The 23,314-nt window shown below is 41.3% G+C and overlaps 2 protein-coding genes across 12 annotated transcripts in view; one reads left to right on the plus strand and one right to left on the minus strand.

Annotated features, from left to right (window-relative positions):
• Positions 1 to 16,120, minus strand: part of CBX5 (chromobox 5) — a 35,678-nt gene extending 19,558 nt beyond the window's left edge. The window contains exons 1-3 of one of the 7 annotated variants that reach the window (XM_082636209.1): positions 15,789 to 16,120; positions 11,945 to 12,055; positions 11,543 to 11,644 (exon numbers count right to left, since the gene is read on the minus strand). The gene's annotated coding sequence lies outside the window, so the exon portion shown is untranslated. Of the gene's footprint in view, positions 1 to 382; positions 733 to 11,542; positions 11,645 to 11,944; positions 12,056 to 15,788 lie in introns of those variants that run through there. The other 6 variants (XM_082636207.1, XM_082636210.1, XM_082636212.1 and 3 more) reach the window with 6 other exon arrangements.
• A 361-nt stretch (positions 16,121 to 16,481) lies between these two features.
• Positions 16,482 to 22,990, plus strand: HNRNPA1 (heterogeneous nuclear ribonucleoprotein A1). 5 transcript variants are annotated; one of them, XR_014295351.1, is made up of 12 exons: positions 16,482 to 16,620; positions 17,182 to 17,298; positions 17,567 to 17,713; positions 17,860 to 18,070; positions 18,168 to 18,260; positions 18,347 to 18,439; positions 18,694 to 18,768; positions 18,976 to 19,125; positions 19,668 to 19,823; positions 20,088 to 20,153; positions 22,558 to 22,628; positions 22,848 to 22,990. XR_014295351.1 is itself a non-coding variant. In XM_082636427.1 (11 exons), the coding sequence occupies exons 1-10, from the start codon at positions 16,606 to 16,608 to the stop codon at positions 20,141 to 20,143; spliced, it is 1,113 nt and encodes a 370-aa protein (XP_082492553.1). In that variant the 5' UTR covers positions 16,482 to 16,605; the 3' UTR covers positions 20,144 to 20,153; positions 22,558 to 22,990. The 5 variants fall into 5 exon arrangements, 4 of the variants coding, with proteins under 4 accessions (XP_082492553.1, XP_082492552.1, XP_082492554.1 ...); XM_082636427.1 differs by having other exon boundaries at positions 22,558 to 22,990; XM_082636426.1 differs by lacking the exons at positions 22,558 to 22,628; positions 22,848 to 22,990 and adding an exon at positions 20,388 to 20,724.
• Positions 22,991 to 23,314: the final 324 nt, after the last annotated feature.

The raw sequence follows: 23,314 nt of genomic DNA on the forward strand, positions 1-23,314 counted from the left end.
GTTCGAGTAGCATAAAAAGTTGCATTTATCAATTTACTTCAAATCAGCAAATTTTAGGGAATTACTCCCAGAATATATAGTTGGAAACCATACCTCCAGAACTTACTAGCAATAGGTCTGCCCACCCAAAAAACTGTTTGTACCCATTACTGCCTCGTAATAAAACTATGTCTTCATTAACATACTTTATTTGGAAGAGGGGGTGGGAGGATGGGGTAATGTAGGTGAGGGGTTTCAAAATAATTTTTCCATGAATTCAGGGGAAAGTCCTAAGCTTCAAGGAAAAAATCTGATTTATTTAAAATAAAAGCAGCCTCCAACCTCACCAGAGACAGGAAATGTCATATTCCAAGGAGAGTAACCCACCCCCACCCCCACTCACCTTGGAATTTCCGGGAGCTGAGCAGCTTAGGTCAGAGCGCCAGGGTTAAAACCAGCCCCGGGTTAGATGCATGCAGTGAAGCATTGTGGCTATGGCCTCCCCTGCCTCACAAGGAAAAACAAGGATTTACATATGTGCTCTTCAGTTTGAGGGAGGAAAGAGGAAAATCTACCTTTACACCTTCACGCAGAAGAGGAGCCCCAGAGGCAGCAGATGAATGGGGGTTCCCTCCTTTACCTACCGGATCGCCCCAGTTCTTTCTTTCCCTCTGGGCTAACAGAAGGGGCCTCCCCTCCCAGGTCTGGGGCTTGGCGGGCTGGCAGCTCCCCCGCCCCCACCCAGCTGCCTAGGCGCCACTGCGCAGCTGTCCCAGTCCGTTGCCATGGCAACTGGCAGCCTTACTAGACTAAGGGAGGGGGGGAGAGGCAAACGGAAAAGTTAAAAGGCTTAACTTTTCTTTTCAGTGAAGACTGGGTGGAGAAGTTGGAAGGTACCTCCCTTGGCCTCAAGGCTAAGGCATTCAGAGCTCTAGGGAATTGGCGCTTGGATTTTAAACCCAAAACTTGTACTTATTCCTCTAAGAGCACTGGGAATTAATCAATAGCATTTTAAGATCTAACAGGATTATAGCGCAACTGGAGGGGGGCGGGGGGCGGGGAAAGGCTAGCGCCTTCTACAAGATCAGTACAAACTACCCACCCCCTAATCCAGCCCACCAGAAGCACTTTAGACGAGGCCTTTTCTACCATCTGTCACTGAACAGTTAATTAAGATTGCTGGGGTGGGGGTGGGGTGCAGGGACTAACCGGAGAGGGGGAAGGGAAGGATTTCAAAGATGCTATACAACTTTCCCTTTGGGGGGAATCACTGGATACAGAAACAGAATGTAGGGACTTGAAGCACTACCAAAGAACCTTTCAGCTGAAATTATAGATAGAAAAAAAATTTAATTCTTAAGTAGTTTTAAAAAAGAGAAGGGAGGGAGCAGTCCAGTCACAACCATTACTATTAAAACCACTTCTCATTAGTTGTTCTTGTAATGTTATAAAACAAATTTTAAAATAATTACCTACCTGGAACATTAATTATACAGTATAGTAATTTAAAATTTTGTATATTAAGAATCCCTAATACTTGAGAAAAGGAAGACTGAAATAAATAAAGAAAAGAGAATTAAGACTTGCAGTCCCATGAATTCCTTTCTCCTGGCCCTAAGAACATTTTAGAGAGCTCCAAAACTCTGCTCTCTGCTTTACAGATATGGGTCTTTTAGAGATAGAGGCTGCTGCCAGTCAGAGATTAAGAAGAAGGGACAATCGAAAGCAAAGAACCCGACCGAGGAAAAAAAAGAATGGTGATTCTTTTACAGTTTAAGGGCTAGAGCCTGGACCAGATAAAGCATCAAGACTGGTTATTATTTTGGTTATCAAACAGAAGAAACTGTAGGGTATGAGGGCAAAGTGGACAGTTTTCAACTACGAGGATTTCTTCAACCTTGAATAGACCCATCAGGAAATCTGAGTAAAAACTGCCTTTCTCGATTCTTCCTAACTTTTTAAAACTTTTTGTAGTTAAGGGATATGAAAACAATGCCAAAGGAATTAGATCAGGGTTTTGATTCTGTGATTAACTTGCCATGTGTGATCTTGAGTAAATAAATTTTAGCTCTAACCCCAGAATCACTAAAGTGGGCCAAATAAATCCCCACTGCCTACCACCTAGGGAAAGAGTGAGTTTATGTTGAAACCAAAGGGCTGTTAAGTCCCCCAACGAGAAGCTTTTGTAAAAATATTACAGGGCCTAATACAACAGCAGCAGGAAATATGTGACCTTCCAAATTCCTAAGCCATTAAACCATATCACATGCAGTAACTCCTGCAGTTCAACATGTTAGAGAGCAAGAAAGGAGGAACTGTGTCTTTGTTAACCAGGTGCTGGTAAACTAATAAACCTTTCTCTCAAGGGCAAAATTCTTACTCTTTAAAATTCAGGAAAGCATTGGAGATGGCAGAATGAAAAGACTTAACAGCAATTCTGTAAAGGGATAAAGGACAGGAATGCTAACATTTTAGTGAAACCTTTAAGGCGAAACAAGGGAATTCGAGGAGGAAAGGGACAAAAACATTCAGGTGTCCATCCTTCTCCTTAAAACATCAGGAAATAAAGGGTCAGATCAATTCCCTCCTTCCCACTCTTAAGAACTGCCTAAAAGGCACATGGCTAAGATCCCTTTCTCTTTGGGAAATGGGTTTCTTAACAGCTGACAAATCAAATTGGGCCTTATGCCAGGAGTCAGAGTCCAACCATAATATTCTGTAAAGAATGGCATGCAATTGTCTTGTAAATCTTCTGGAAAGTCACAGATCAGAAGCTGGCAAGGATGACGACATAGTTCTGATGGAATGTGTCTTATCTTAACCTTGAAGTTACAGATCGGCTCAGGAGCAGCAGTAAATGAGAAATGCACTCAGACACTGGAGGGGACGTAATTCTCTTTTAGACACTGCGACCCAGTGTATTAGGGTCAAATGAAACACAGAGTCAGACGGACAATTTAAGGGCTAGAGCCTGGACCAGATAAAGCATCAAGACTGGTGGTTCACACTGAGCTTGGAAGGAGGGAGCACATTCCAGTGTGAGAAATGAGACATGGCTGGCAGGACGATGGCTTGATTAAGGTAGAATCCCGATACCAAGACAGAGAAAGAGAGGCTGAGCCTCTGAGCACAACCTTATTATCCTTATGGAAATCTCCACGGGAAGGGGTGAGCTTCTCAAGTTTCTAGAGTCTTTCAGACATAACAGCTCTCACTCAGCCTTTTCTTGAACATACACAGGAACTCTCTGGTAAAGGCATCAACAACCACAGAGTCCAGCAATTTAATGGCCCATCAGATCACGAGAAAGAGCAGGCCCACCAACCCTTCATATCAACGATGCAAGGCAAATTCACCTTACAGGCCTCTGAGTGCTGGGGGAAAAACACCTAAACCAGGGATCTGGTGAAAATTCAGCCTTGGACAAACATCAAAGAGCTCTGCGGTCAGGCACAGTCAGAACCCACATTCCAAGTCGATGACAGGAAACTTCTTTAACACATGAATCTTCCAGAAAAAAAAAGGGGGGTGGGGAAGAGGTGAGGAGGTGAAGCAGAAAGAGAGGGACAAAAAAAGCCCCACACATTATACGGGTAAAAGAAAAAAAAAAAAGGTAAAAACTGCCAGTGCCCAGAAATTACAGAGAGGGCATTACTGAAAGCTGGAGCAATCCAGAAGAACAACAGATGTAATGATTAGCTGTTTGCATCAACCAATCAATCCTGGAAACAGAACCACCCACATGAGATCTCTGGTATGTGTCTGCTCTGTCTAGTTCAGGCTCTGCTCTAGTCCCTCCAGTCACTACTTTTCAACGTCAACTGTCCTGGTGGCTTTTCTTAGATCTCGGTGTAGCACACTGTATTTTCATCACGACTTACGAGCAAAAGCATATATATGTATTATATATATTCTACGTTTTTCTCTAAGTTTTATTTGTATTGTTTAAAAAGTAATGAAACCAACTGCCAAGCTGCCTCACTGAACTACCTACTAAACTGACATTAGTCAAACCAAATGTCAAAATGCATAATCAATGAGCTCTTTATTTTAGAGTTTCAATATAAATTTTATAAGCCCACTAAAAAGGCAAAATCTTCTATGAAGCAAGTCATTCTAAAGAGTAGGAAAGGGCGAGGGCATATGCAAAGGTCCCTATCACATGTATTAATATGCCACTGATGGGTGACTTCAGTTGGTCTAGGCTTGAGAAACTCCCATTTCTCCCCTAAGTCCCTTGGGGAAAGCTGGTGGCTTATGTGAAGATTAAACTGTCAGCTACAGCACTGTCTTCAAGGCATCCTCTTTATAGCCTTATTGCAGCAAATAAAACAGATGAAAGGCAACCAAATTTACAGAACCATTTTAATCTGGTTTGTGTTCTTTCCTCTTTATAGACCTAGAAGTACCAATGGTTTCAGGTTTGTAACACACACAGCATAAAACTAAAATACCCTCTATAAAGATGTTTTCTTCCACTAGATTTATGATTTCCAAAGTATAAGCCATGTGACATTTTAACAAAAACACAGCATAGGGATGCACATTACAGCTGTCCTGGCTGTCTCAGGTTTTGTTAAATGGGCTGATAACTATCACTCCACCTCCACCAAAAGCCTATGAGCACCCAACTCAAGAGGAGTTAAAAGCTTTCTAAATGTCTATTTAAGAGACTGGATTAGGAAAGAGTTGAGGAGGAAGATTAACTGTGGTCATTAACACCCCTGTCATTAACAAGCCACATACAGAGAACACAAACTTTATTAATAGACAGGAGTGTGGAAAGAGGAAACGCTCTCTCCCTTGGCTAGCACGAGCTCCAGTTCATGATCCTTCAAAAATCAGGCCAAGGCACTGCTTCAACCAGTCACAGAATTATTCTGGGGGCAAAGTATCCTATTTGTTGATTATCTAAGCCGCCTGCTCCAGCGAGCAAGGGAGTAAAGAGCCTTTTGTTCTTTTAGATTAAAACATCTACATTATAAATGGAGATAAAGGGTGCCTTATAAATTTCATTTGACTGTACTGTCCTCCAAGCTCTGAATGCCGTTAAAAAATATAAATGAATGTGTACTATAGCAATTCTCAGAACTGCTCAAAGCGTTAAGTCTGGTTCATTGGTATATTTACCACTAACACACAAATTGTTGATAACCCGTTACCAGATCACAATTCCACAAAACAATAATTTTACATGAGATTTTTCTTTTTCCTTTATTCAAATCTACCGAATTTCTTCTCCCAAGTGTCCATCTTCTCTAAATTTAGTTCGGGCACACCTAAACCCATTGCTGGGCAAGAGGTTAGATAGTCAATTGTTCCAAGATTCATGAGAAAGTAGAATTTGTATCACTATGGGCAAATGTCTTCCAGATGGTGCTTCCAACAACTCTGTCCTTGGAATGTACTGAATTCATCTCAAAGCCCCCCAGTCTCTAGTGAGTGTTCATCTCACACCCACTCCTCTCTATTACTTAAATGTGAAGCATGAACTAGTAGGTTTTGTCACCTTCCATGAAGAACCTAGCAAGTTCATCACAAATCTTAAGAAAAATGAGTAAGAGCAACATTTGAGTAGATCACCACGAATCTTAGCTTTTTACATACCACTTTGGCAATTCATGTTCACAAAATATGGAGGGGTTAAAAGAGAACTGAAGTATCCACCACCAAATAAAATTATGGTCATAAAGCAGTTTCTAAACAGCCATAAAATTAAGACTCACGCTTATCTAGCTTGTACAGATTTTGGCCATCAGCAGCTTAAGGGTTACACGGGCCCCTTCAGGTCATTTCAACAAATCCTCTATTTGAAGGAAGAGCTTCTACTATGCCAAACAATTTACATTCTAACATAGTCTTAGTTTGGCAAAGACATTCAAGAGTCATAAAAACTAATCTGCATAACCAAACTAAAATCTCTAACTGCTGAGATGGTATTAGACTTTAAATCAATATGCTAAAACCTGATTAATACATCCGGACAAAAAAAGGAGTTTTTATATAATTGGAATAAGAAAGATATCTCAGACTGTAAAACTTCAGGAGTAAAAGAGAGCATTCCTTCAACATACGGCTTAGTTTTGTGCTCTGCCATTACCTTGGTGTATTAGCAACATGAATTATATTGAAGTCATAGCCTACAATTTAGATAAATAAAATCAAGCCAGTATTGAACTTTTTCCCATCCCATACAATGGTATCCTTGGCAGCTCCTTGGCCATCTATTATGATCCTGACCAATTTCTCTCTGTGGCAATTTAAAAGCTGTAAAAAATATATATATAATGGGTGGTGACAGGAGAAACAAACCTACACCAGAAATTATTGAACCTTGTACGTCTCTGCAAGCGTCTCTATTGACATTTAAGTGTGAGTTACTATGCCACAGTATCATAAAAGTGTGCTCTACACTTCAGATATCTTGATAGTTAAATGCAAAGAAAGGCCATCAGATAAAGTTAAAGGGATGGCCAATCTCAGACCACCCAGCTCTTCCACTGAGCACTCTGACACATTGCTTATGCCAAATAAGATGTTTCTTTTTTCTTTTTTTTTTTTTTTTTGCGGTACGCGGGCCTCTCACTGTTGTGGCCTCTCCTGTTGCGGAGCACAGGCTCTGGACGCGCAGGCTCAGCGGCCATGGCTCACGGGCCCAGCCGCTCCGCGGCATGTGGGATCTTCCCGGACCAGGGCACAAACCCGTGTCCCCTGCATCGGCAGGCGGACTCTCAACCACTGCGCCACCAGGGAAGCCCTGACTCTCTTTTTGTCTAGCTTCCAACCATCATCCCAATTCAGATCCTATGCCAAAAGGATGATACAGTTATACTGATCCTTGCTCTAAAATTGGTTATGGGACATTTATTGAGGGCCAAGTAGGTGTCAAGCATTGCATAAGCAGTGAGTCTAGCCCAGTCGTCAACTTAAGGACTAAGGTTTTAAGATTCTCCTTAGTTAAGTCAGCACTGGTTAGCACCATCCCCAAAGGTTATTACAAAAAAGCTACTAAAGGGGTAACTAGTTAACAGTGGCAATATCAGGACTAGAAATAAGGAGATGTGGGTCCTATCCCAACCAGATCACTGAAAGGTTGAACTGGACAGTTCACTTAACCTTAAGGGTGTTAGCTATTTGCCCTACTTATCTCATAGGTCTGCTGTGGGGGTAAAAAAACTAAACACTTTTTAAAATATAAAGCAGGGGCTTCCCTGGTGGCGCAGTGGTTAAGAATCTGCCTACCAATGCAGGGGACACAGGTTCGAGCCCTGCTCCGGGAAGATCCCACATGCTGCGGAGCAACTAAGCCCATGAACCACAACTACTGAGCGTGCGCTCTAGAGCCCGCGAGCCACAACTACTGAAGCCCGTGCACCCTAGAACCCGTGCACCCTAGAACCCGTGCTCCGCAACAAGAGAAGCCACCGCAGGGAGAAGCCCGTGCACCGCAACGAAGAGTAGCCCCTGCTCGCCACAACTAGAGAAAGCCCGTGAGCAGCAACGAAGACCCAACACAGCCATAAATAAATAAATAAATTTATTATTTTTAATATATACATATATACAAAGCAGGGAAGTTAATAGTAGATGAAGTTAAAAATAATGAACACGTTGGTGTTTCCTCCTCTTCTATTTTCCGGAACAGTTTGTGTAGAATTTGATATTATTTCTTCCGTAGAAGTTGGGAAAATTCACCTGTGAAGCCATCTAGACCTGGAGTTTTCTTTATCCTTGATACATATAGGGCTAGTGAGGTTCTGAATTTTTTCTGAAGTGAGCTTTGGTAGTTTGTCTTTCAAGGAAGCCATTCATTTTACCTTAGACATTGAATGTATTGGCATAATTGTTCATAATACTCCCTTATTACCCTTTCACTGTCTGTAGGATCAGTAGTGATAGCCCTTCTCTTATTCCTGATATTAGTAATTTGTGACATTTTCCCCCTGATCAGACTTGCTCGTTAATTTTATCATCTCAAAAAACCAACTTTCAGTTTCATTGATTTTTCTCTACTAGTTTTGTCTTATACTTCATCAACTACTTACTGCTTTTACCTTCACTATTTCTTCTGCTTACTTTGGGTTTAATTTGCTTTTTCTTTTTTTAATTGAATAAATTTGACATGTAACACTGTAAGTTTAAGGTGTACAGTGTGTTACTTGGATACATTTGTGTATTGTAATATGGTGGACAATGTAGTGATATTTATGTTACATAATTGCAGTACAATATTATTGTCCATATTCACTATACCATGCATTAGGTCTTTAGGGTTATTTACTACTTGTTACAAGTCTGTACCCTTAAACACCATCACTCTTATCCCTTCTTTTTCTAGGTTCTTAAGATAGAAACAGACTCTAGATCTTTCTGCCTTTTTAATTAAAGCATTTAATAATATAAATTTTCCTCTAAGCACTGCCTTGGCTATATCCCACAAATTTTGACGTTATCATTTTTATTCAGTTCAAAATATTTTCTAATTTTGTGTGTGTGATCTCTTCTTTGATCCATGGGTTACTTAGAAGTGTGTTTAGTTTCAAATATTTGGGGATCTTCCAGAGGCCTTTCAGTTACTGATTTCTAATTTAATTCCATTATGGCCAGAAAACATACTTTGTATGATCAAATCCTTTTAATTTTGAGATTTGTTTTATGACAGAAGATGGTCTGTCTTGGTAAATGTTCCCCTGCACTTGAAAAAAATGTGAATTCTGCTACTGTTGGATGGAATATCCTATGAATGTCAATTACATCAGACTGGTTGATAGTGTTGTTCAAGTCTATTCCGTACTGACTTTCTGTCTACTTGTTCTATTAATTACTGAAAAAGGGTGTTGAAATCTTCAATATAATTGTAGATATCTACTATTTCAGTTCTATTGTTTTTTTTTAATTAAGAGGGTGTTGAAGTCTCCAGCATAATTGCAGATGTCTATTATTTAGTTCTATTGTTTTTTTCTTTCTTGTACTTTGACACTTATTATTAGTTGTGTAAAATTTAGAATTATTGTATCCTCTTAATGAGTTGATCCTTTTATCATCTAACCTAGTGTTAGCTACTTGCCTTACCTACCTCATGTCTGTTTCGGAAAAAGAACAAGAAAACACTTTAGAGAATATACAGGAAACAGAAGGTCAAATGTTGGATGTTAAAAATAACTTTAATGAATTTGCTGAACTATTTGTAAGTTTCACCTATGCTTGTCTCCAACTACACATATGAGGTTTGCCTATGTTTCATCAGATTCCTAGATATAATTTATTGTTGTGAAATACTGAACAAATTAGCAGTATATTACCCTCCACAACTCCCTGTGAGGTAGTAAGTGAGTCTTAACTGATTTAGGGATGAGAAACAAGGCACAAGGAGTTCAAGGATTTGCCTCAGAAACCAAACTTAAGATAGATTTCCCAGCCTATTGGCTGACCTCTTTAGCAGAGGGCATTTTATTCCAACATAATTATGCCTGCTGGCTCAGATATGAACTTGCTTTATTCTAAGAATTGTAGATTACAATCAGAGAAATACTTGAATTCAATCTGGTTCCTCCTCTCCATGGAAGAAATAAATAATGAGTGTGCTATGAAACTTGATCTTAAAGTAGTCCTTTCAATGACACCATCTCAATCCTATGCTTTCTGGTGTCCTTCCTAGCAATGAAACACAATGGAACAGGCACTTAGTAAGTCTGAAGAATAAGACTGCATGTTGGGACTTCCCTGGTGGTCCAATGGTTAAGAATCCGCACTTCCACTGCAGGGGGCACGGGTTCGTTCCCTGGTCAGGAAACTAAGATCCGGCATGCCAGTTGGTTAAAAAAAAAAAAAAAAGACTGCATGTGAAAAATTTTAAAACTAGGTCCATGACCTATTTTCAGTTAGAAAAATCTGTCAGTGCTATTTTCTTTTCTTAAAATTCTGCTTACTCCCCTCTCGTTAAAAATAATTTTAAATTGAGGTATAATTGATTATAAGTGTTTAAATTTGATGAACTATTCTTACTGGATAGGAAATCCAGACTACACAGTCCACAGCCTCATTAGAATGAGTGAAAAGTGGCCCAGCTAGTCCATTACATTCTTTTTAGAAAATCACACACAATTAACAAGTACAGTTTGTTATCCTGTGTTAACATCCTGAGAAGTTGACAAGCAGCCAACAAAGTCTTCTGTCCCTCAAGTCCTAGGCAAAACCACCAGTGGACTACATTGGCCCAAAATATAAGAATGAGTTATTGATTTGCATTTAAAATTAACTTCACAAATAAACTCCAAGACAATTTAGGAGTCACTTCATAAAAGTCTTAGGTCCAGAAGGCTATTAGTTCTCACCTATCCAATTTCTTCCATATAAGAAACTAAGGACTGGGACTTCCCTGGTCGCACAGTGGTTAAGAATCCACCTGCCAGTGCAGGAGACACGGGTTTGATCCCTGGTCCGGGAAGATCCCACATGCCACAGAGCGTCTAAGCCCATGCGCCACAACTACTGAAACCTGCGCACTGGAACGAGAAGCCACCGCAATGAGAAGCCCACGCACCGCAACAGAGTAGCCCCCGCTCGCCACAACTAGAGAAAGCCCGTGTGCAGCAACAAAGACCCAACACAGCCAAAAAAAAAAAAAAAAGAAACTAAGGACTGAAGAGGGCAAATGGCTCACTTGGGTCTCCTGAGCCTTCCCCCGCCCCATAGCTGCCCCTCATTTTTAAAAATAACCTTTCCTTTTTTGAATTAGGTAAAATTTATTTGGATAGGGGTTAGAGAACCAGGGTATAACAGTCTGAATGATGGCCCTCCAAAAGTTATCCATGACCTAATCCCTTAAACCTGTGAATATTACTTTACATGGCAAAAGATGTGATTTAAAGATGTGAAAGGAGAAATTTATCCTGGATTATCAGTGGGCCTTAAGTGCAATCACATGTATTTTTTTAAGAGCGGCAGGAGTTCTGAGACAGACACGCAGAGAAGGCAACATGAAGACAGAGCAGGGAGAGATGAGGCCATAAGCCAAGGAAAACTGACAACCACCAGAAGCTGGAAAGGCAAGAAAGGGACTCTCCCCTAGGGCCTCCAGAATGGGCTCAACACCTTGATTGCAGACTTCTGGCCTCCAGAATTGTGAGAGAATAAATCCCTGTTGTTTGAAGCCACCAGGTTTGTGGTAATTGCAGCCACAGGAAACCGAGACACAGGGGAAATAAAATTTTAAAAATCATAAACCGGACATATGTAAAACCAATTACTGATGCAAAAAAGAATTGTGCTTTAAATGACCCAAAGAATGCCTAAACCCTTTCATCTTTCATTTCAAAGGGCAAGTTGAGGCGATCACAGGATGCAATTTATCTAAAATTATGGCAGATCTGAGAAGATAAATTCAGAAAGATCTACTATTGACACAGCTTCTAACAAGAACAGTGTAGGTCTTCCCCCAAACATGCTAGCTGGAGAGCTCCCGAACAGACTAAACACGGGCAACGGTTGTCACTGTGGGTGTTCTGCCAACACAAGTGTAAAGCTGTCATCAGAAATGAACACGTGGCTTCGAGTGGCTTACAGAAATCCAACAAATCTGCGTCCTGGACTCTGCACAAGCCAACTCTTCTCAGGATGACCTGGACTCCTTCCCATTAGTACGACGATCAGCTAAAGCCATCCTCTACAAGGAGGGAAGGAAAATCAAAGTTTATGTCAGCGAAAAAAAGACAACTGCCCAGAGTCCAAGTCCAAAGATGACAATGTGTAAATATCAGCCATACTATGTCAGTTGTGATATCTCACACTGTAATTTATTGCTTTTTAAATCAACATCCAGAGCATTCAGGCCCAATTTCACGTAAGGCAAACGGAAATAAAAATAGACCAAGTAAAAGGACAAGAAAAAATGCTTTACCAGGAGATGTTAAATGGGCTATTTCAATAAGATATATAAATCATGCTATGTGGTTAAATAAAATACCTTGATAAAAGCAAAAAAACAGTAGTCTTCCTCAGGAACCTTTGTACCCTGATACCTTTCTCTCTTTTCCCAGAGGTACTGTCAAGGTCAGTGAAAATCACCAGAACTTCCCTAGATAATATAAAAATCCAGTCACTTCAGAGGTATGTTCTTTCTTTCTCTTTCCTCAGTTATCATCTTGCTCACCTCCTGCCCAGACTTCTACTTACTGTATTTCAGACAGACCAGTGAAGATGTGTTATTTTCCCTTTTAGTGAATAATCATTTCATGTTTGGATGCAATAATATGCTTCTAAATTCTAAGTGCAAGTGCCTGAAATTTAGTTTTTGTAACAAAGGCTCAGCATTTTATATTGTTAACAGAAAGGAACAAATTAACAGCCAAACCAGGTTCTCCAAAGGCAAGAAATAAGTCTAAACTTAGGATTTTCAATGTGATAGTCTCAGAATTTCAATGAAAAATTACCCACCAGAAAGAAATGTTTATCAAATCTATTAACTGTGACACTGTAAGAGAATTTACAATAAAACAAACAACTTTTATTTGCACACCACAGTAAACCAAAAAAAGTCTAGCTTCAAGTCCTGAAATTCTTCAAATTAAAATATACCATTATAATATACCATTAAAAACATCAAATAAGGGATCACTAATTACAGCCAAGTAGCTGGCGCTGGAAATGAGATGAATCTACTCAAGAGTAATCTAGGGTGGCATGATTTGGTTACCTATTTTTCAGTCAGTATTTCTTTTCCCCCAGTGTACAGCTGAAAAATCAGATCAGCAGAAATCGACCTGTGTTTCTAAGAAAATGAAATAGAGTACTATAGATGAGAAAATGTCAGAGAGGGGCTTCCCTGGTGGCGCAGTGGTTGAGAATCCGCCTGCCGATGCAGGGGACACGGGTTCGATCCCTGGTCCGGGAAGATTCCACATGCCCAGAGCAACTAAGCCTGTGCGCCACAACTACTGAGCCTGTGCTCTAAAGCCCGTGAGCCACAACTACTGAGCCTGCGTGCCACAACTACTGAAGCCCGCGTGCCTAGAGCCCGTGATCCGCAACAAGAAAAGCCACCACAATGAGAAGCCCACGCACCGCAACGAAGAGTAGCCTCCGCTCGCCGCAACTAGAGAAAGCCCGCGTGCAGCAACAAAGACCCCACACAGACACAAATAAATAAATTAAATAAATAAATTTATTTTTAAAAAAGGAAAATGTCAGAGTGCTTTGCACATTTATTTGCATAATGAAACTTTAAAGGAAACAGGATTAAGTCAAATGAGAATGTAATAAGCATCTGAAGCAAAGTCTACCTTCTTCAAAAACATATTTGCCATTATTTTAGGAAGCCAAACAAACACAAGATGCAATCAACGTTCAAATTGCAAGAAATGGGGGCTTCTCTGGTGGCGCAGTGGTTGCGAGTCCGCCTGCCGATGCAGGGGACACGGGTTCGTGCCCCGGTCCGGGAAGATCCCACATGCCGCGGAGCGGCTGGGCCCGTGAGCCATGGCCGCTGAGCCTGCGCGTCCGGAGCCTGTGCTCCGCAAGGGGAGAGGCCACAACAATGAGAGGCCACCGTACCGCAAAAAAAAAAAAAAAAAATTGCAAGAAATGGTAAAAACCTTAATGAAATTTTCCTTTTATCCAATCAAACAATGATCAGCTATATCTGAAGAGATAATCATGAGGATTTAGTGATCCATTTACTAAAGGACACTTCCTAAACACTTCACCCATCTTCTCCCTCTAAATTCCAATTGGCAAAATAAAAGATTTTGACAAGATAATCAACTCTACCATCTGTCATTTCAGTCAATGGTTTTCAAGTGGAGATTTTGCACCTCTCCCTCCCAGGACATTTGGTGACATTTTGATTGTCACAAGTGGGGGTATGGGGGGAGGTGAAATGCATTTATCAGGCTCAAAATATCAATAGTGCTGAGCTTGAGAAACCCTGTAGTAGATCAAGATTGTATTCCTTTCAAACCTAAATAAATTAGGGACAGATACCCTTAATCTATTTCACTTTAGTTCTTATAAACTAAGTAGCTGCATTATTAGCATACCTATGAATAGTTTAGAAGCAAATACAAAATAGGTTTTCCTTTTGCAAGTACCAGAGAACGTGAAAATCTCTCCTTCATGATAAGCTCATCTAAAATCATCTTCCTTTTGTACAATGTCAGGAAGGTCTCTACTCATAAGAGAACTTCATATGTATTTGAACTTATTACAGTATTTAAACATTTTCCCCTTGACACTAAATAAATCAGTAAATATTAGAGCAGTATAGACTCTGATACAGCCAATATGCAATGAAAATTTGTTTTACTAAAATACACTCGACTGATACGAATGGGCATTACTAATGGGATATGAACTGCATATAAAATACTTTGAAGGGAAATATAATCAAAAGGCAAAAAAAAAACCCAGGTGATGGATGAGTCCTCCTGTCTCCAACACCCTAAGTATCATCCTCCTTAAGCAACTTCCTTTTTATCCAAATCCAGATATCCTCAATGGAACAGCAGAAAGGGCTTAGGAGATCTGTAATGGTGTAAAGAAAGAGATATATATGGAGAGAAAAGTTCCACAGAGAAGAGCCTAAGATAAAGGCACTGGGGACATGGATGATACTTGCAAAGCATTTAGCATAATGCCTAGCAGGTATCAATACTAAATACTCAAAAAAAGCTCCTTTTTTAAAATTTGTATTTTTAAACAGAGGATCACCTTAGTTCTTAACGGAAAAATAGAACTTTTTTGAGGTGTAAGGAGGTGTTGAGAAGTACTTGCTTATAACTGAAAACACAAAAACAATTGGCTTTTAAATTTAATTTGAATCACAAATTATTATCCCTGAAAAGATTTAAACATTTGAAATCGGACCTGTCTCCATCCCACTGTATCCCTAGAGGTAACACGCTTTGGTATGTAGCTTTCCAAACTTTTTCTATGGATTTACAAATCTCTTTGTCCGTGAAAATATGCATTATTACAATTATGTTAATTTTTCTTGGGTACCTTTCCACAACAATACAAAGAGATTTATCCTATTCGCTCTAACATTTCAAGTCCGTCTTCCTTAAGAAGCGAGTTCTCAAAGTCAAAAGACCTCCCTTGTTGCCCGCACCCCCCAAAACCTAAACATTGCAGGATGGTGGGATGTACCTACATAGGGAAATAAAGCCAAACTCGAGAAATACAGGAGTGAACTTACAGGTTCCCTACCAGAGAAGTGTGTGGCCTAGAGACCCAAAGGATTCGTTCAAGTCATTGTGAATAAAATACCCACCCCCTCGCGCCATCGCAGGCAGTGACTCCCCATCCTTGCATCCCCAAATCAAAGACCTCCCTCTTTTGGAGCGCTGATTGGACGGCCAGCCCGAGCGCTTTCCGTAAGCTGTCCGCCTACTGGCTCCAGATTTGGTCCATCCATTTAACCGCCCGACTGCCGCATCCCCCATTGGAGTCAAACCGCTGCCTCTTGGAGGAGCCCAACCTACCGCGCGCTTCGTGCTCATTGGCTCAGTGAGCCGCTGCTCAGGATGAGAAAGCCCGCCTCCTACATACCGATGGCCCAAGGACCGGTCAGTCGGCAGCTAAAGGAGGACCCAATTGGCCTATTCACTCGCCAGTCAAACTCTTCGGCTGCAAAGCGCCACAGAAACTACGGGGATAAAGCATCCCGCCCCTGTTCTTCCATTGGTTGGGTGGACCCACCGCTCCCCCTTCACTAGCCCCCACCCCGCGGTCCATTCATTTCACACAATAACGGGGCCAACTGGAGTCGGTTCAAGACCTCGTATGCATAGGCAAGACTGTCCGCCACTTACCCGGGATCGAGACCGATCACTCACGCTAACGTCTCCCCTGTTCCTCGGTGGTGAGGCCGGACCACAGGCCGCCGCTGCCGCCGCGTTCTGCGCAACGCCAACCGCCCGCCAAAACGGATCCTTCTCTGCGCCTGCGCGACCAATCCTGGAACTGGACCCTTTCCCCGCCCATTACGCCTGCGCAAAAAGGGGCCCAACTCCCGCCACTACGCAGGCGCCTTAGGTTCGCCGCTGTCTCCTGCCCGCCATTTCACGTGTTCCAAGCGCCAGGCGGAACTTCTTAACGCGCCTGCGTAAACTCGCCATTTTACTACACATGCGCTCAGCAGGCAGTCGCTGCCAAAAAAAAAAATTGTTACATGGTAACTACGTTTCTGATACATAGTATTAATCATGGTTTGCCAGATGAGCTGAAGATAAAATTCGTAGCGTAGAGAATTAAAAAGTTATCTAAATACCCTAAGTGTATTCAAACATGAATGATTGGCTGACTAGCCAATCAGACTACTTACGAATAATATTACTCGGGACCCCATAGACACCCCCCCCGAGGGGTGGAGACTGCGTAGAACGCCCAAACGGATGACGTTACACCGCACTGCAGTATCAGAGACCAATAGTAAGGGGGAGCAATTTCAAATATCCAATCAGAGCTACTCAGGGGCGGAGTCTACCAATGCTGAAAGCGAGGAGGCGGGATAAAAGAGCGAGGCCGAAGGTAGGCTGGCAGATACGTTCGGTGGATTACTCCTTTCTGCTCGTGGACGCCGCCGAGTAAGCATCGTTAACGTCTCCCCCGCCCCCCTCCACTGCCGTCATGTCTAAGTCAGAGGTGAGTAGGACGCTCTCTCCAGCTAAATTTTCTTTCTCGCGCCTTCCTTAGTTCAGTAGGGTTCGGCCTGGTTTGGCTGCTTGCCCCAGCCGGTTCAGCAGTTCTTCGGTCGCTGCCAGGGCCTACCCCTCCCTAAGTTGAGGTCGCCATTTTGTCCTCTTCGCCATGAGGCTGCCGTCCTGCAACCCTTAGCTATCACGCAGGCTCGGTCCACCTTGCAAAACTCTTAAGCACATTCAATCTGTTTTTTTTACCTTGTCTCAGCGGGCGACTTTCTTAAAGAGCATTTATAGTCGATATTGGCGATGTACTCCTCCCTCCTAGTCCTTTTGTTGCGCGTGCGTCGAAGGGAGTGAGGGACGCATGCGCTCGGCGCCTCCCGGCCCACCCAGCACCCAACATACCGCCTCCCCCAGTGCGGAGAAGCACGTGGCTTGCTGCGACCAGAAGGAACAATAAATGTTTCGTACGTTGCTATCTAGTTTTAGTTTTGGTTCTTGTAACTGGAAGGTGTTTTTGCGTTATAGCCCTACTTACCGCTTTTTTTCCCCCTACTCATAGTCACCCAAAGAGCCCGAACAGCTGCGGAAGCTCTTCATCGGAGGTTTGAGCTTTGAAACAACCGATGAGAGTCTGAGGAGCCATTTTGAGCAGTGGGGAACGCTCACAGATTGTGTGGTAAGACTTGAAAGAGACAAAGGACCGTAGAACTCGTTGATTTCTTTGGCTTAGCTTGCTGTACTTACCGTCTGAATGCTAATGGGATTATAGTTTTAAGTAAGGTGTGGCTTTAACTGATTAAAAAATTCCCAATTAATAGATTAACTTTAGATGGTTAGTGGGAAATTGAAGGGCTTCAGACAAAGGGTTGGTATAAAGTCTCCTGTTGCCTTAAGGTAGAAAAGACAATAGCTTCTGGGGTCTTACCACGTATTAAACATTAAAGGTAATGAGGGATCCAAACACCAAACGCTCCAGAGGCTTCGGGTTTGTCACATATGCCACTGTGGAGGAGGTGGATGCGGCCATGAATGCAAGGCCACACAAGGTGGATGGAAGAGTTGTGGAACCAAAGAGGGCCGTCTCAAGAGAAGTAAGTGATCTTTCCCCCCCCTTCCTTTAGTCATTTGGAAGTGTGCCACTAGGGGGACTTAACATTTGGGGGTGTAGCAAACTTAAAATTCTTAACTTGGGGATAGGTTTTGTTAATATAAGTTAACCTAATTTTTTTCGTGTTAGGATTCTCAAAGACCTGGTGCCCACTTAACTGTGAAAAAGATTTTTGTTGGTGGCATTAAAGAAGACACTGAAGAACATCATCTAAGAGATTATTTTGAACAGTATGGGAAAATTGAAGTGATTGAAATCATGACTGATCGAGGCAGTGGCAAAAAGAGAGGCTTTGCTTTCGTAACCTTTGATGACCATGACTCTGTAGACAAGATTGTCAGTAAGTATCAGGTAGCTGGCATTTGCTAAGGGTTCTGAAATCCATGCTGTATTCTAAATGCTGAGTTGGTGTTTTCTTTATCTTCATATTTTTTCAGTTCAGAAATACCACACTGTGAATGGCCACAACTGTGAAGTAAGGAAAGCCCTATCTAAGCAAGAGATGGCTAGTGCCTCATCCAGCCAAAGAGGTCAGTTTGTTACTTAATTAAACCTTAAACATAATTTTGAGTAATTCCAATTTGTATAGCCTAACACTTAAAACTTGTCTCTTCAGGTCGAAGTGGTTCTGGAAACTTTGGTGGTGGTCGTGGAGGTGGTTTTGGTGGGAATGACAACTTTGGTCGTGGAGGAAACTTCAGTGGTCGAGGTTTGTGTGGTTATAGTTTACTAATGAGAGTTAATGGTAAAATTATAATTACCCCCAGATGTCTTATCCAAAGTTACATTTTAATCCAGATGTAGTTCTAGCTTCTCACTAACCGGTAGTTAGTCTTGCATACGGAAATAATTTACTGATTTAATGCTTCCTAAAATTTAGACTTAGAAGGGGGTGACTTGTATGCGATCCACATACTTCAAACCTGGTTTTTGTTTGTTTGTTTTAATTCTGCTTTTCTCCAGGTGGCTTTGGTGGCAGCCGTGGTGGTGGTGGATATGGTGGCAGTGGGGATGGCTATAATGGATTTGGTAATGATGGTAAGTTTTGTTTGTTTCATTTAAGGAACCACAGATTATATAAGTTTTGGCAACCTTTAGAATAGGCTAATAGACTAAAACTCTAGTGCATGATAAGCTCAATTCTGACCTCATAGCATGTTGTGAGCAGGCCTTTAGCTGTCACGCTAGCACAAAATTTGACTGTTGAATACTTTTGTCTTATTGAGAAGAATTGTATTCTTGTAGGTGGTTATGGAGGAGGCGGCCCTGGTTACTCTGGAGGAAGCAGAGGCTATGGAAGTGGTGGACAGGGTTATGGAAACCAGGGCAGTGGCTATGGCGGGAGTGACAGCTATAACAACGGAGGAGGCGGAGGCGGCTTTGGCGGTGGTAGTGGTAGGTATCCAGTGATCCAAGTACTGGTGCAATAGCTAGATTAGCCTTTTAGAGTTTATCCATATGGGGACTTGATGCTTGTGTGTTACGCTGCATGGTACTTTCTTAACGGGCTTGCAATGCTACCTCCTCCTAGCTTTAAGCTGGGGCCGCCTCACTCCCAAAATAGATAGATGGATAAGTGGATAGTGGTGTCTTCAGTTGGAATTAGATTAGATTCTAGCAGGATTTAGTGTCTTAACTCTTGGGGTCTTAGGCACTTAGTTGATGTATCCAGCATGTGTTTGCTGTGCCCCTGGATGGGTAAAGGTCTTCAAGGCAAGAGAATATATTGTTTGCTATACGGTGGTGAGTTGGGTAAATTTCTTTAGATTATTGGATTATTCAACTGAATGCCTTGCCCAGAAAGGATAAAATACAAAGATAAACATTGGAGCCACCAGTTTTGGGAGCAAGGCAGATCAAGCAACTTTTTTACTTAGAACACCAGAATTGATCATTTTCCCCGAGTAACAGATAAAGGCCTTCTTTTCCATTCTTAGGAAGCAATTTTGGAGGTGGTGGAAGCTACAATGATTTTGGCAGTTACAACAATCAATCTTCCAATTTTGGACCCATGAAAGGAGGAAACTTTGGAGGCAGAAGTTCTGGCCCCTATGGTGGTGGAGGCCAATACTTTGCCAAACCCCGAAACCAAGGTATGGTGTATATGTGGTGTGGGAGGGCTAAACTAGTACCGTTGAGGAAAATATTAGACCTTTAGGCAATGCAGGTGCAGGAAAAAAGCTGACAGTTTAAAATCTTGATAAGTGACTGGTAACTTGTAGTTCAGTTAGGAAAATCATGTGAGCCCAAACTTGTGAATTTGAACTTATATAATACAAATATGAAAGCCCCACATATAAAAGCATTACCGTTACTATTCATACTTCTAAAGCCTAAGGGAACAAATTTGTTCTTAGGTGGCTATGGTGGTTCCAGCAGCAGCAGTAGCTATGGCAGTGGCAGAAGGTTTTGATTACTGCCAGGTAAGTGAACACCTTTTTTGGTTTTCACTTAATTTTCTTGTAATTGATAATGAACACAGTAACCCTAATGTAGCTGAGCAGTGAAACATAGTTAACATTATAATTACAGTAAAATTGTGGATATAAAGTTAATATTCAGATCAGCAAAATTTGTGGGAAACAACTTGCTATTGGATTGTAGCCTTGAGTCTTAATATGTTTAGATTAACAACTTTATTCCATATTGTTCAACAGGAAACAAAGCTTAGCAGGAGAGGAGAGCCAGAGAAGTGACAGGGAAGCTACAGGTTACAACAGATTTGTGAACTCAGCCAAGCACAGTGGTGGCAGGGCCTAGCTGCTACAAAGAAGACATGTTTTAGACAATACTCATGTGTATGGGCAAAACTCGAGGACTGTATTTGTGACTAATTGTATAACAGGTTATTTTAGTTTCTGTTCTGTGGAAAGTGTAAAGCATTCCAACAAAAGGGTTTTAATGTAGATTTTTTTTTTTTTTTGCACCCATGCTGTTGATTGCTAAATGTAATAGTCTGATCATGACGCTGAATAAATGTGTCTTTTTTTTAAATGTGCTGTGTAAAGTTAGTCTACTCTGAAGCCATTTTGGTAAACTACCCCAACAGTGTGAAGTTAGAGTTCCTTCAGGGTGATGCCAGGTTCCATTCAAAATTTATTTACAACCTGCTTTGGTGGAGAAGCTACTGTCTTCCGAAACCTTGGTGTAGTTGAACTGACAGTTACTGCGTTGTGACCTGGAGTTCACCGTGAAAAGGGTCACCCAAGCCAAGTGATGGAGTTTTTTGATTATTAATATATGATTGTTGGCATATCCTATGCAATATATCTAAATTGGATTATGGTACCAGATATAGATGGGAATGAAGCTTGTGTATCATCCATTATCATGTGTAATAAATAAACAATTTAATACCCTCTTGAATGGAATGACAACTGTATGGATTTGGGACTGGCAGAGCTTTGGACCTTCCCTACCCGCTACCCCTGATAATGTTGAATGCTTCTATCACAATTCAAGTTCAAAACTCTGCCAGAGAATAGAAACCAGATGCTGGCTAATGCCACCCCATAAATCCACAAATTAGAAGTTTTGGAGAGACCTTTTTAAACTGACCAGTACCAGTAAGGAATTTACTCTTAACACAAAAACAGGTTTACATTAAAGGAAAACTGCAGTTTTTGTTCTGGTTGGGTGGGTCTTTATATAGGTTTATGGATTGACAACACTAGTAATAATTATCTGTATGGAGATAAAAATTTGTTATGGTGAGGAGCCATATTATCTACTTTAATTCATGCTAACTGCAGTTTTCCTTTAAATACGGCACAAGATGACACAAACATTCTAAAATGCTGATTGTATAGAAAATGATTTCTAAACCTTTATAACAGTTTACTTAATATCCAATCATTGTTATTTGTACATAGCTTCCTTTGAGCCCTCCCTTTGGTACCCTCAATTTCAGTGCCATTGTACTTAGTAGAATAGAGATTTGTTTATCACTAGGACTGTATTCCATCCCATGGGTGTGTTACTTGGAAGTTTGGGGAGGGGGTTGGGTGGGGTTGGGTGGGAGGTGGAGGTGGGTGGGAAAGCGTGGGTAATAGTTCCATGGGCTTGATACTGGCTGAGTTTGCAATGGCAGGTGGAACCTTAACTATTGAGGGAGTTTGCAGATACCTCAGGATTCGTGACAATGCCTTTAAAGATCCAGGAGAGATGTTCAGCTACTAGGAACTGCTAGCAAGTATAGCGCGAATGGCTCCGAGGTCAGACACTCTACAGCTGAGAGTAGACACTTGTGGTATGTGGAGTACAGATAAGCCAGGGGCAGGCCACGGCACGCTCCATGAAAGCTAGGAGGGAGTGAAGTTTCAGTGACCATCGCAAGGAAGGAGGCAGACAAGAGTAAGGCACACCTGACTCTTAGGACTAGCAGTCAGAACCAGGAGAAAAGGTTTTATTGCTATGCTGGTAGGTAAGAACAGATTTTACTTACATCCATATAGCTCTCTAAAATCCAGCTTTCTCTTATATTTTCTTTAATATATTGAGCCAAAACTAGTCCAGTTAAGCTGAACTTGGTTTTTCTGGAAATGAATTGCTTTAAGTTGACACCCTGCTCTTGGTGGCTCCCAACTGAAGGAAGCAAGCACTTTAATTAATTCTACAGTGATACATTTTCACCCTTTAATTTCTATATTTCCTATCTTCTTTTGACCTATTAACTTAAAACAATGGCTCAAAGTAATGTATTAGAATCTTCCCCAGAATGCTGGTGGGAGGGTGGGTGGACCATTAGTGGGGGGGGTGGGAGGGTTTAGCCTGAGATGGAACTTGTCTCTGAGAAAAGCTAGTTCTAAAGGCTGTTTACTTTTCTAGGGAGGAGTGTGCTACTACAGGCTTAGCAACTCTTAAAAAACAAAATTCCAGTTCAAGCTCATGGCTAAAAGGTAGGTTTTTATAAAGTAACAGTGCTTAGTATTCCTAAAGTAAAATGCCAAGCTGTGCCTCAGAACTTAAAGTAAGATCTCATAATTTGTTCTATTATCTGATCTAACAGACTGTAGCCAGCAAAAAGCTATTAAAGCAATTGGATTCTCAGTAAAGAGAATGGATGTAATTGTAGAATCTTTCACCTGCTTATGTATATACTTTCTTCTTTTTTGCAGGACCATCCTTATGAGGACCTTTATCTGAGCCACTGTGCACTTCATTTTCACTGCCATGCAGTAGTCATTAGCTGCTGTGCAGCTTGAATTAATCATTCAATTTTGTGAATGGACTTTTTAAAAATAAAATGCGTTTAACTTGGTTTTGATTCTTGTTTTCTGTGTCTTCATGATGTTTATGGTAAATAACTTGAGATAATGCATATTCTTTTACTAGACCAAGTTTGAGAACGGGAAGTACAAGGAGTTAATGGTAAACCAGAAGAATTTTACCCTCATTCCTTACCAGTGTTTTTCCCTGTAGTCACTGTAAGCTGTTGAAAGAAAACTGCGTTATAAATGTTTTAAGCAGCCGCGTGTTAATTCAGATGGAGGAAGTACTGGGTTGGTTTTATGTGATTCTAATACTGTGTATTACTATTTTTTATTAAAGTTTGTCCCATCAGCATCCATGGTTTAGCGAAATC

Source organism: Mesoplodon mirus (assembly GCF_964341445.2).
Source record: "Mesoplodon mirus genome assembly, chromosome: 11".
Classification (NCBI taxonomy): Eukaryota; Metazoa; Chordata; class Mammalia; order Artiodactyla; family Ziphiidae; genus Mesoplodon; species Mesoplodon mirus.